This window comes from Scyliorhinus canicula, chromosome 7 (genome assembly GCF_902713615.1).
Source record: "Scyliorhinus canicula chromosome 7, sScyCan1.1, whole genome shotgun sequence".
NCBI classification, from domain to species: Eukaryota; Metazoa; Chordata; class Chondrichthyes; order Carcharhiniformes; family Scyliorhinidae; genus Scyliorhinus; species Scyliorhinus canicula.
In genome coordinates, this window is record NC_052152.1 from 59,497,940 (window position 1) to 59,511,822 (window position 13,883).

Consider the following 13,883-nt stretch of genomic DNA (forward strand, 5'->3'; position numbering starts at 1 on the left):
ATGTTCGTACACTGCCCCTTGTGCCTTCCTCCACTGTGCCTCTGCCTTTCTAGTGGTCAGCAAATCAAATTCAGCCTGCAGGCTGCGCCTCTCCCCCAACAGTCCCTCCTCTGGTGCCTCTGCATACCTCCTGTCCACCTCCAGCATCTTTCCCACCAGTCTATCCCTCTTACTCCTCTCCCTGTGTGCCCGGATGGATATCAGCTCCCCACGAAACACTGGCCTCAGGGCTTCCCAGACCATCCCCACCTGAACCTCCCCCGTATCATTCACCTCGAGGTACCCCTCAATACTTGCCCGGACCCCCCTACACACCACCTCCTCCGCCAACAACCCTACATCCAACCGCCACAACGGACGTTGGTCCCGCACCTCCCCCATCTCCAACTCTATCCAATGCGGAGCGTGGTCGGAGATTGCAATGGCCGAATACTCGGCCTCCTCCACTCTCGGAATCAGTCCCCTACTCACCACGAAGAAATCTATCCGAGAGTAGACCCTATGTACGTGGGAGAAGAAAGAGTACTCGCGTGTCCTCGGCCTCACAAACCTCCATGGATCCACCCCCCCCATCTGATCCATAAACCCTCTCAGTACCTTGGCCGCCGCCGGCCTCCTACCCGCTGGACCGATCCAGTGAAGGATCCAACACCGTATTAAAGTCCCCCCCCCCCCCCCCCCCCCCCCCAATGATCAGACCTCCCGCCTCCAGATCCGGGACCCGTCCCAACATACGCCTCATAAAGCCCGCATCGTCCCAATTTGGGGCATACACACTAGCCAGTACCACCTTCTCTCCTTGTAGCCTGCCCCTAACCATAACATACCTACCCCCCTTATCCGCCACCACCTCCGATGCCTCAAACAACACATTTTTCCCCACCAGAATCGCCACTCCCTGGTTCTTCACATCCAACCCAGAGTGGAAAAACTGCCCCACCCATCCCTTCCTCAGGCGGACCTGGTCCGCCACCCTCAGGTGGGTCTCCTGAAGCATTGCCACATCTGCCTTTAGCCCCTTCAGGTGAGCCAGTATCCTCGACCGCTTCACCGGCCCATTCAACCCTCTCGCATTCCAGGTGACCAACCGGATCAGAGGGCGTCCCGCCCCCCTCCCCTGTTGACTAGCCATAGCCCGTCGACTGCCCGCCCCAGGCCAGCACCCCCTGCCCGACCCAGTCCCCACAGCGACAACACCTCTCCTCTGTCCCCCCAGCCCCCACCAGCTCCTTCCTGACCCTACCAGCAGCAACCCGGTATTCCCCTTTTCCCCCCCTCCCTTCCCCCCCCAGGCTAGGAACTCTCCCAGCCGCGAACCGTCCTCCATTGTACTTCCGTGGGTCAGTTAACTTCTGCTGACCCCGGAAACTCCCACCAATAACCCGACCCCTCCAAAAGTGGGGTCATCCCCCAATCTATCCCTCCTCCAGGCACCGCTCCAGCGCGGGGAAGAACCAGTTAAGGCCCCGCCTCCCCGTCACCGTCTCCGCCCCTCAGCTTGGGAAACCAGAGGAAAGCCCGCGCTTTCGCACTGCCCCACCCCACCCTTCTGACGCAGCTCCCAAATAACAGCCCCACTCCATACCCCCAACCCGACATAGAATACAACAAACCCCCCCGACCCTCCCCGCAAGATACACAACTCAACCAATGCCCCACAGCAGAAAAAAACATAGCAGAACAACACCCCCATAAATAACCATATCAAAATTGCAAAAGTACAAAAAAAAGAGAACATAGCAACAGCAGAATCCAGCGCTAAGATATTACAACTGACCCCGCAACCCCAAACCCCTAGTTCAGGTCCAGTTTCTCCGTCCGCACGAAGGCCCACGCCTCCTCCGGGGAATCAAAATAATAATGCCGGTCCGAATAAGTTACCCACAGGCTACAAACAACACATTTTTCCGAACTGCTGCAACATTCCGAACTTTATATTTTGCCTGTAAAGCACCTCCTTCGTCCGATTAAATCCGGACCGCCGCTTAGCCACCTCCGCACTCCAATCCTGGTAGATCCGTACTACCCCATTCTCCCACTTGCTGCTCTTCACCTTCTTGGCCCAGCGCAGCACACACTCCCGATCACTGAACCGGTGGAACCTCACCAGCACCGCACGCGGGGGTTCATTGTCCTTTGGCCTCCTGGCCTGTACTCTGTGGGCTCCCTCCAGCTCCAAGGGCAGATGGAAAGACCCGGCCCCCACTAGCGAGTTCAGCATTATAGCCACATAGGTTGTCAGGTCCGACCCCTCCAGCCCCTCCGCAAGGCCCAAGATCCGCAGGTTTTTCCCCCTCATGCGGTGATCAAGCTCCTCGAAGCGTTCCTGCCACTTCTTGTGGAGTGCCTCGTGCCCCTCCACCTTACTCACGAGGACCACAGCCTCCTCCTCTCGTTCAGTGGCCTGCGTCTGCAACTCCTTGATGGCAGCACCCTGGGTGGTCTGAATCTCCGACAGCCTTCTGTTTGTTTCCTGCAGAGAGCTCAGTACCTCAGCCTTGAAGTCTGTGAAGCAGCGCAGGAGAGCAGCTAGTTGCTCCTGGGCCCACTGTTTCCACTCCTCTGGAGCTCTGCCGGCGGCCATCTTGGATCCCTTCCCCCGTTTTTTCTGGGGAGCTGCTGCTGCTTTTTCCCCCTTTCCACTCCGAGTTCGAGTCATGGACTGCTGGGAAAGTCGTTCAGCACACCTTCCCCCACCGGGAGACGTCAAAAAATTTCCGTTTTGGGCTCTAAAAAGAGCCGAAAGGACCGTTTAAAACGGGAGCTCCCAAATGTGTGGCTTCCTACTTCTTCACAGCCACCGGAAGTCCGCTAAAAGTAATGTTGACAACCAGTTTAAGATAATCAATCTGGCTCACAGTATGGTGCACTTGTGTGTACAGGAAGCTGATATATGAAGAGATAGGGCCCTGTTCTTTGCAGTCAGAAAGAACATGCACAAACATTGCACTTGTTCAAGCTAAACGAAATAAAAGATAGCTATATGCTGGTTCATTGTACAGGACACTACCTTGATCAAAGTCAAGCTGCCTGGTTTGATTTTTAAACAATGCCTGGCAGTTAACTGCCAGTCACCATCAATGGGTGCATTCTCCATGGCAACACCTCTACCAACCAGAGTCCACTTGCCAACTAACCAGCACCCACTTCTCACACCGTATAAAGTTATTTCCCCTGGCATTAGTATTTTTGCAATTGTCCTCATAAGTCCATGATGAAAAGCTAGACAAAATATATTTTTTCAACAAAATATCTTTAAAGTACTTTTTAAAATGTTTTTTCCCTAATTAAGGGGCAATTTAGCACAGCCAATACATCTACCCTGCACATTTTCCGTTGTGGGGCGAGACCGACGCAGACATGGGAAGAATGTGTAAACTCCACACGGGCAGTGACTCGGGTCAGGATTGAATCCGGGCCTTCTGCGCCATGACGCAGCAGTGCCAACCATTGCGCCACCATCTTTAAAGTACTTTAATTGGCGACTCAATTCATCCCTCGCATCCAAGGAACGTATTTCATTCCCAGCACAGCTTCTTTTCATGGCATCAATGTAATGATGCCAGGATCCTCAGTTTTTCTGTCTGCTTTTATGTCAAATCTGAGTGTTTTTAAAAGTAAATACCTTAATTGCATATATATGGAATATGGATGGAGGAAAAAAGGAAGAGGGAGAAAAACAAACTCCCATATATATTAACATTAGACATTGTCAGAATGTTCCACAACATTAAGATGGGTGGAATAATAAGACTGCCTCGTCTAAGAATCCTTCACATCAGTATAGGTCAAGGGTCCAGTTGAATGTGCAGCAGATAACAAGCTGAAATTAGCTTTTAATGAATTGGGCAAAGGGCCAAAGCCAGAAACTACTGTAATTACTTCAGAATAGGCAAGTCAGCACAATACATTGACTGCATCTACTTTTCAGTACCCTATTATTCCCACATTGCACTACACATTTTTGGAATTAATGTAATAAAATATCTACAACCAACCCAAGTAACGTAGGGTAGTGTACATTTCAAGAGCCATCTCATCAACTGGAAGAACAGAGATGACCTGGTGTTTTACCTTGTCCCAGATCTGTACAAAATTAAGTTTAAAAAATAACCTATTTGACTTGACAAATTTGAACCCTTTCCTGGAGTTCCCATGCTCCTTACTGGTCATCCAAGATGTTCATCTTCTTGGTGCAACTCTTTAAATTACTGGATTAGATCAGTTGACAAAAAACAATTTAGTCAACTTTGTTATTTTTAAAACATGACTGTACCAATTACAGCAGTACATGTCACTTATAAATTCAACGTTATAAGAATTGCCAAGCTGTCTGCTCTGTTGTAGAGGCATGTGCTCCAGTAGAAACTTGACAGGGGATGAAAAAGAGACAAGAAAGCAAGCTGAGATCATGATAACAAAAGTTTGAGAGCACTGTTTTAAATCATAAACTGTGAAATAATAGATGGGAGAATGAAATATCCAAAACCAAGGTATCCTCAAGCCACTGATTCTCAAAATGCAAAACTGAGGCTGTTAAATGTTGTACAGATATTTCTATCTTTTTTTTTAAAGTTACTTTTGGAATAGTAGAGCAGGTAGATTTTATGGTAACAAAAGACTGAATGATAGCTGCTTACAGTAAACTTTTAAAAAGGCTTTCTTTTTGTATCTGAATAAAAATGTAATATTCTGTACACAAAATGGAAAATTATGCAAGTTAAGCTGCTTGAGGAATTACCTGCAAAAATAAAAACTAGTTATAAAGTGAAGTCTTTAGTTACATCCTTACCCAGATTGGCGTACATAACAAAGAGGTTGAAGTACTGTGTCAAGTGCCGCCCATGCTCAGATACCTCTCGTCGTAGTAGGTTTAGAACAGCTCTGAGAAGGTGGTCACTTAGACTTAAATTATCAAAAGCCTGTTAAGTACAAATAGCAAAAAAAAAACATTAGTTCAAATCACAAAAATATCCACATCTGGATTAATTAGACACTTCTTTAAACATCATTTTTATCATCTCTTTAAAAGCATCAACTCTTTGCTGCAACATGCTTCACCTTGTCAGAATGGTCATTATTTATTCGCGCTTCAACTATGTATTTGGCTAACTCATACACTAAAGGTGGGATGGAGCCACAGTGGTTAGCACTGCCGCATCACGGCACCGGGGACCCGGGTTTGATTCCGGCCCCAGGTCACTGTCCGTGTGGAGTTTGCACATTCTCCCCATGACTGCATGGGTCTCACCCCCACAACCCAAAAAGATGTGCGGGGTAGGTGGAATTGGCCACACGAGATTGCCCCTTAATTGGAAAAGAATTGTGGACTCTAAATTTATAAATAAAAATACGTGCGCACTAAAAATATTTGGTTACCTATATCCAATATGAACATCTTGCTCGATGAAACTTCAATCGGCACAAGATTTATTTAACATCGCATGGGAAATTAATTGCTATATTGTCACTTAAAAAGCACCTTGCTTGGAAGAACTGTGAGCAGTGTCAGGCTTCCAAAAGGACACAAACAGACTGGAGGAATTGGCAATCATTGTTTTTAAATTTAGAGTACCTGGGCAGCACAGTAACAGTGGTTGGCACAGTTGCTTCACAGCTCCAAGGTCCCAGGTTCAATTCCCAGCTTCAGCCACCGTCTGTGCGGAGTCTTCATGTTCTCCCTGTGTCTGCGTGGGTTTCCTCCGGTGCTCCAGTTTCCTTCCACAGTCCAAAGCTGTGCAGGTTAGGTGGATTGGCTATGATAAATTGCCCTTGGTGTCCAAAAAGGTTGGGTGGGGATACTGAGTTAGGGGGATAGAGTAGAGGCATGGGTTTAAATGGGGTGCTCTTTCCAAGGGCTGGTGCAGACTTGATGGGCCAAATAGCCTCCTTCTGCACTGTAAATTCTATAAATAAATTCATTTTTTCCCCCCAATTAAGGGGCAATTTAGTATGGCCAATCCACCTATACTGCTCATCTTTGGGTTGTGGGGGCGAGACCCACGCAGACAAGGGGAGAATGTGAAAACTCCACACTGACAGTGATCCGGGCCGGGATCAAACCCGGGTCCTCAGCGCCGTGTGGCAGCAGTGTTAACCACTGCACCACCCGAGGAATTGGCAATCATGTGGCAGATGAAATATACAGACAAAAGTGCTGTGTAAGTCGATCTCGGAGACTCAGAATCTCTCCAAGATAAATCATGTCTTTCCATCATTAGACCCTTAGCTCGTGAACCAATAATGACCATTCAGGCAAGGTGAATCATGTTCTTTCCTCCCCCTTTTTTATTTGAATATTTAGAGTACCCAATTCATTTTTTCCAATTAAGGAGCAATTTAGCATGGCCAATCCACCTACCCTGCACATCTTTAGGGTTGTGGGCACGAAACCCACGCAAACATGGGGAGCATGTACAAACACCACACAGACAGTGACCCAGAGCTGGGATCGAACCTGAGACCTCGGCGCCATGAGGCCGCAGTGCTAGCCACTGCACCATCGTGCTGCCCAAATCGTGTTTGTTTTAACAGAAATTTGGGCACCTCTCATGAGATCTGAACACATCCCTAAGTAATAAGCTGACGTAGGTCACCGGGACACTGATTCCTCATGCTGCCAATCCACAGCTTCCCTCCATCCCCATACATCCAGCCTGCGCCATGGATCATATACAAAGGCTACTGCAGGGAACCTGACCTTCAGCATGGCTTTACATTCGCAAGTTACCATAGGCTTCAATTTCATTCTGTTAGACATGCAGGCTAATACCATCTTGAATCTTGTCTTCTGATGTCCCATGGTTTTCGTTAGCAGTGTTTTTGAACCATTTCACCCCACAATTAAGCTGCTGGGCTCATCAAAACTCATGGGTGTTTTATCCATGTTGCCAATGTGGCATAATGGGTACCCTGGGCGGCACCACGTCACAGTGGTTAGCACTGCTGCCTCACGGCACCGAGGACTCGGGTTCCATCCTGGCCCCGGGTCACTGTCCGTGTGGAGTTTGCACATGCTCCTCGGGTCTGTGTGGGTTCACCCCCACAACCCAAAGATGTGGCCAGGATAGGTGGATTGGCCATGCTAAATTGCCCCTTAATTGGAAAAGAAATTGGGCACTTTAAATTAAAAAAATAAAAATAAAGTCTAACTGATGCAGATATTCCAAATGATGCAGGGCTTTCAACTGCTGTAAAGCGTCGCCGGGCTCAGAGTTTGATTTGGCCAATTAAGTACCCATATATGCAACGCATTTCTGGTGATACTATAACCACTCTGCCAATTTTTGTGGACCCACTCCATTACATGCTTCTCAAGATCAGGCAGTGGCTGGTACCTGTTCGAATAGCATATTTGGTCTGAGGAACATAGGAGGAGTAGTGGTATGCCATTCAAACCCTCAAGCCTGCTCTGCCATTCAATTAGCTCATGGCTGCGAATCAACATTATTGTCATTTTTCGCACGACATCAACATTTCCCTTGATGTCAATAGTATTTAGAAATCTATTGATCTCGCCTAAACATACAGGATGATTCAACTTCCACAGCCCTCTTCGTAGAGAATTCCGAAGATTCACCAGCTTGAGCAGAGAAATTCCTCAGCTCAGCCTTAAATGTCTTGCCCCTTATTCTGAGGCTACATCCTGGGTCTAGACCCTCTAGCCTGACGAAACATACTTTCTGCATTTACGCTGTCTAGCCCCCTTAAGTGTTTCAGAAGTTTCAGTGAGACCACCTCTCCTTCTTCTAAACGCCAGAGAATACAGGCCTAGTCTCCTCAGTCTCTCCTTATAGAACAGACCCGAAATCCTAGGAATTGGTCTGACCAATCTTCACTGCATGCCTTCTTGGGCAAGAATACACTTCCTCAGATAAGGGGACCAGAACTGCGCACACTACTCCAGATGCAGTCTAACTAAGTTTCTATACAATTGAAGCAAGGCACCTTTTGCTCCTGCAATCAAATCCTCTTAGATAAAGGCCAAATACCATTTGCATTCCTAATTGCTTGTTGCACCTGCATGTTAGCTTTCAGTGACTTATAAACAAGGACTTTCGTTGTAATGAAGTGTTGAGAGGTTGGTCATGAAGCGCATCACCTCCATAATTCCAGAACACCTTGATCCACTGCAATTTGCATACCGCCACAACCGGTCCACAGCAGACGCCATCTCCCTGGCCCTACACATCCCTGGAGCATCTCGACAACAAGGACTCCTACATCAGACTCCTATTTATTGACTACAGCTCCGCCTTCGACACCATAATCCCAGCCAAGCTCATATCAAAGCTCCAAAACTGGGACTTGGCTCCTCACTCTGCAACTGGATCCTCGACTTTCTAACCCACAGACCATAATCAGTAAGAATAAACAACACCTCCTCCACAATAGTCCTCAATATCGGGGCCCTGCAAGACTGCGTACTTAGCCCACTATTATACTCCCTGTACACACACAACTGCGTGGCAAAATTTGGTTCCAAGTCCATCTACAGGTTTGCTGATGATACGACCATAGTGGGCCGGATCTCGAATAACGACGTGTCAGAATACAGGAGGGAGACTGAGAACCTAGTGGAGTGGTGCAGCGACAACAATCTATTCCTCAATTCCAGCAAAACTAAAGAGCTGGTCATTGACTTCAGAAAGCAAAGTACTGTACACACCCCTGTCAGCATCAAGGGGCCGAGGTGGAGATGATTAGCAGTTTCAAATTCCTCCCACGTCGACGCTACCACCAAGAAAGCACAACAGCGCTTATACTTCCTCAGGAAACTGTCCATCACATAAACCTGCCTCTCATCCATTGACTCCATCTACACCTCCCGCTGCCTGGGGAAAGCGGGCAGCATAATCAAAGACCCCTCCCACCCGGCTTACTCACTCTTCCAACTTCTTCCATCGGGCAGGAGTTACAAAAATCTGAGAACACGCACGAATAGACTCAAAAACAGCTTCTTCCCCGCTGTTACCAGACTCCTAAACAACCCTCTATGGACTGACCTCGTAAACACTACACCACTGTGTGCTTCATCCGATGCTGGTGTTATGTACTTACATTGTGTACCTTGTGTTGCCCTGTTATGCATTTTCTTTTATTTCCTTTCTCCCCCCCCCCAAAGAACAAAGAAAAATTACAGCACAGGAACAGGCCCTTTGGCCCTCCAAGCCTGTGCCAATCCAGATCCTCATCTAAAACTGTCGCCTATTTTCTAAGAATCTCTATCCCTCTGCTTCCTGCACATTCATGTAACTGTCGAGATACAGCATAAATGACGCTATCGTGCCCGCCTCTACCACCTCCGCCGGCAATGCTTTCCAGGCACCCACCACCCTCTGCGTAAAGAACTTTCCAAGCATATCTCCCTTAAACTTTTCCCCTCTCACCTTGAACTCATGACCCCTTGTAATCGAGTCCCCCACTCTGGGGAAAAAGCTTCTTGCTATCCACCCTGTCTATACCTCTCATGATTTTGTAGACCTCAATGAGGTCTCCCCTCAACCTGTCTTCCTAATGAAAACAATCCTAATCTACTCAACCTCTCTTCATAGCTAGCACCCTCCATACCAGGCAGCATCCTGGTGAACCTCCTCTGCACCTTCTCCAAAGCATCCACATCCTTTTGGCAATGTGGAGACCAGAACTGCAAGCAGTATTCAAAATGTGGCCGAACCAAAGTCCTATACAACTGTAACATGACCTGCCAACTTTTGTACTCAATACCCCTTCCGATGAAGGAAAGCATGCCGTATGCCTTCTTGACCACTCTATCGACCTGCGCAGCCACCTTCAGGGTACAATGGACCGGAACACCCAGATCTCGCTGTACATCAATTTTCCCGAGAGCTTTTTCATTTACCGTAGAGTTCGCTCTTGAACTGGATCTTCCAAAATGCATCACCTCACATTTGCCCGGATTGAACTCCATCTGCTATTTCTCCGCCCAACTCTCCAATCTATCTATATTCTGCTGTATTCTCTGACACTATCCCCTTCACTATTTGCTACTCCACCAATCGCTAATCAGACCACCCACACCTTCCTCCAGATCATTTATGTATATCACAAACAACAGTGGTCCCAGCACGGACCCCTGTGGAACACCATTGGTCACAGTTCTCCATCTTGAGAAACTCCCTTCCACTACCCTGTCTCCTGTTGCCCAGCCAGTTCTTTATCCATCTGGCTGGTACACCCTGGACCCATGAGACTTCACTTTCTCCATCAGCCTACCATGGGGAACCTTAACAAATGCCTTACTGAAGTCCATGTAAATGACATCTACAGCCCTTCCTTCATCAATCAACTTTGTCACTTCCTCAAGTAATTCTATTAAGTTGGTAAGACATGACCTTCCCTGCACAAAACCATGTTGCCTATCACTGATAAGCTCATTTTCTTCCAAATGGGAATAGATCCTATCTCTCAGTATCTCCTCCAGCAGCTTCTCTACCACTAATGTCAAGCTCACCGGTCTATAATTACCTGGATTATTCCTGCTACCCTTCTTAAACAAGGGGACAACATTAGCAACTCTCCAGTCCTCCAGGACCTCACCCGTGTTCAAGGATGCTGCAAAGATATCGGTTAAGGCCCCAGCTATTTCCTCTCACTTTCCTCAGTAACCTGGGATAGATCCCATCCAGACCTGGGGACTTGTCCTCCTTAATGCCTTTTACAATACCCAACACATCCTCCCTCCTTATGCCGACTTGACCTAGAGTAATCAAACATCTATCCCTAACCTCAACATCCGTCATGTCCCTCTCCTCGGTGAATACCGATGCAAATTACTCGTTAAGAATCTCACCCATATTCTCTGGATCTACGCATAACTTTCCTCCTTTGTCCTCGAGTGGGCCAACCCTTTCTCTAGTTACCCTCTTGCTCCTTATATATATGAATAAAAGGCTTTGGGATTTTCCTTAAAACTGTTTGCTAAAGATATTTCATGACCGCTTTTAGTCCTCTTGATTCCTCGTTTCAGATCGGTCCTACATTCCCGATATTCTTCTGTCTTCAGGTTCGTCTGTCTTCAGTCGCCTAGACCTTATGTATGCTTCCTTTTTCCTCTTAGCTAGTCTCACAATTTCACCTGTCATCCATGGCTCCCTAATCTTGCCATTTCTATCCCTCATTTTCACAGAGACATGTCTGTCCTGCACTCTAATCAACCTTTCCTTAAAAGACTCCCACAAATCAAATGTGGATTTACCTTCAAACAGCTTCTCCCAATCCACATTCCCCAGCTCCTGCTGAATTTTGTTATAGTTGGCCTGCCTCCAATTTAGCACTCTTCCTTTAGGACCACTCTCGTCTTCGTCCATGAGTATTCTAAAACTTACGGAATTGTGATCACTATTCCCAAAGTAATCCCTGACTGAAACTTCAACCACCTGGCCGGGCTCATTCCCCAACACCAGGTCCAGTATGGCCCCTTCCCGAGTTGGACTTTTACATACAGCTCTAGAAATCCCTCCTGGATGCTCCTTACAAATTCTGCTCCATCTAGACCTCTGACACTAAGTGTATCCCAGTCAATGTTGGGAAAATTAAAGTCTCCCATCACCACCACCCTGCTGCTCCTATATCTTTCCATAATCTGTTTATATATTTGTACCTCTATCTCACGCTCGCTGTTGGGATATCTGTAATACAGCCCCAACATTACTGCACCCTTCCTATTTCTGAGTTCTGCCCATATTGCCTCACTGCTCGAGTCCTCCATAGTGCCTCGTTCAGCACAGCTGTGATATCCTCTCTGACCAGTAATGCAACTCCTCCACCCCTTTTACCTCCCTCTCTATCCCGCCTGAAGTATCGATATCCTGGGACATTTAGTTGCCAATCATACCCTTCCCTCAACCAAGTCTCAGTAATAGCAACATCATACTCAGGTACTAATCCAAGCCCTAAGTTCATCTGCCTTACCTACTACACTTGTTGCATTAAAACAAATGCACCTCAGACCACCAGTCTCTTTGCATTCATCATCTGCTCCCTGCCTACTCTTCCCCTTAGTCACACTGACTTCATGATCTAGTTCCTTACAGGCTTTAGTTACTACCTCCTTACTGCCCACCAACCTCCTCATTTGGTTCCCACCCCCCTGCCACATTAGTTCAAACCCTCCCCAATAGCGTTAGCAAAAGCACCCCCAAGGACATTGGTTCCAGTCCGGCCCAGGTGTAGACCGTCCAATTTGAAGTAGTCCCACCTCCCTCAGAACCGGTCCCAATGTCCCAAAAATCTGAACCCTTCCCTCCTGCACCATCTCTCAAGCCACACATTCATTCTGCCTATTCTTTCATTTCTACTCTGACTACCACGTGGCACTGGTAGCAATCCTGAGGTCACTACCTCTGAGATCTGACTTTTTAAAACTTGGCTCCTAACTCCCTAAATTCTGCTTGTAGGATCTCGTCCCGCTTTTTTTTAACCTATATCATTGGTGCCTATATGCACCACGACAACTGGCTGTTCATCCTCCCCCTTCAGAATGTTCTGCAGGCGATCTGAGACATCCCTGACCCGTGCACCTGGGAGGTAACATACCATTCGGGAGTCTCGTTTTCGACCACAGAACCGCCTATGTACTCCTTTTACAATTGAATCCCCTATGACTATAGCCCTTCCACTCCTTTTCCCACCCTTCTGTACAGCAGAGCCAGCCACGGTGCCATGAGCCTGTCTACTACTGCCTTCCCCTGGTGAGTCATCTCTCCCAACAGTATCCAAAACGGTATACCTGTTTTGGAGGGAGATGACCGCAGGGGACACCTGCACTGCCTTCCTGCTTTTTCTCTGCCTTTTGGTCACCCATTCCCTTTCTCCCTCAGCAATCCTAATCTGTGGCGTAACCATTTCGCTATCACGACCTCCTCAGCATCGCGGATGCGCCAAAGTGAGTCCATTCGCAGCTCCAGAGCTGTCATGCGGTCTAACAAGAGCTGCAGCTGGACACACCTCCCGCATGTGAAGGAGCCAGGGACATTCATGTACTTAATGGTCCATTGAGCTGCTCGCAGAAATATATTTTTCACTGTACCTTGGTACACGTGACAATAAACAAAATCCAAATCCAAAGGAAATCCAGATTCATTTGAGGACATCAACACTTACCAATCTCCCACCATTTAAGAAATACTCTGCACCTCTGTTCATCCCAACAAAGTGGATAACCTCACACTTATCCGCATTATATTCCATCTGCTATGCTCTTGTCCACTCACTCAGACTGCCCAAATCCCCTTGAAGTTTCTCTGCATCATCCTCACAACACACATTCTTGCTAAGTTTGTCATCTGCAAACTTGGAACTATTATTTGGTCCCAATATGAAAATTATTGATACAAATTGTGAATGCCTGGGGCCCCAAGTACTGATCCTTGTGGTACCTCATTAGTCACAGCCTGCTAACCTGAGAATGACCTGTATATTCATTCTCGGTTGTCTGTCCATTAACCAATCTTTGTCCATATAATACCCCCCAAATCCCATGTGTTTTAACTTCATTTACTAACCTCCTGTGTGACCTCATTGAAAGCCTTCTGAAAATCCAAACACCACATCCACTAGTTCCATATTATATATTCTGCTCACAACAGCCTCATAACACTCAAAAGGTTTGTCATACACTTTCTCTTTTATAAATCCATGTTGACTCTGCCAATCAGTTCATTATTTTCTAAATGTCCAACTATCACATCCTTTATAATTAATTCCAGTATTTTCCAATTGCTTATGTCACACCAGCAGGTCTGTAGTTTCCCATTTTTCTCCTTCCTTTTTTAAACAGCGGGTTACATTCGTAATTTTCCAATCTGCAGGTATTGTTGTAGCATATTTAGAATTTTAAAAGATGACCACCAATGCCGACA

At 47.1% G+C, this 13,883-nt stretch overlaps 1 protein-coding gene across 5 annotated transcripts in view; it reads right to left on the reverse strand.

Annotated features, from left to right (window-relative positions):
- The window catches only part of usp9 (ubiquitin specific peptidase 9), a 379,823-nt gene that overhangs the window by 52,345 nt on the left and 313,595 nt on the right, over nt 1–13,883 (reverse strand). For all 5 annotated transcript variants that reach the window (XM_038802114.1, XM_038802113.1, XM_038802112.1 and 2 more), the window contains one exon: nt 4,793–4,922. In XM_038802114.1, the coding sequence (XP_038658042.1) occupies nt 4,793–4,922 (130 nt within the window). The remainder of the gene's footprint in view (nt 1–4,792; nt 4,923–13,883) is intronic.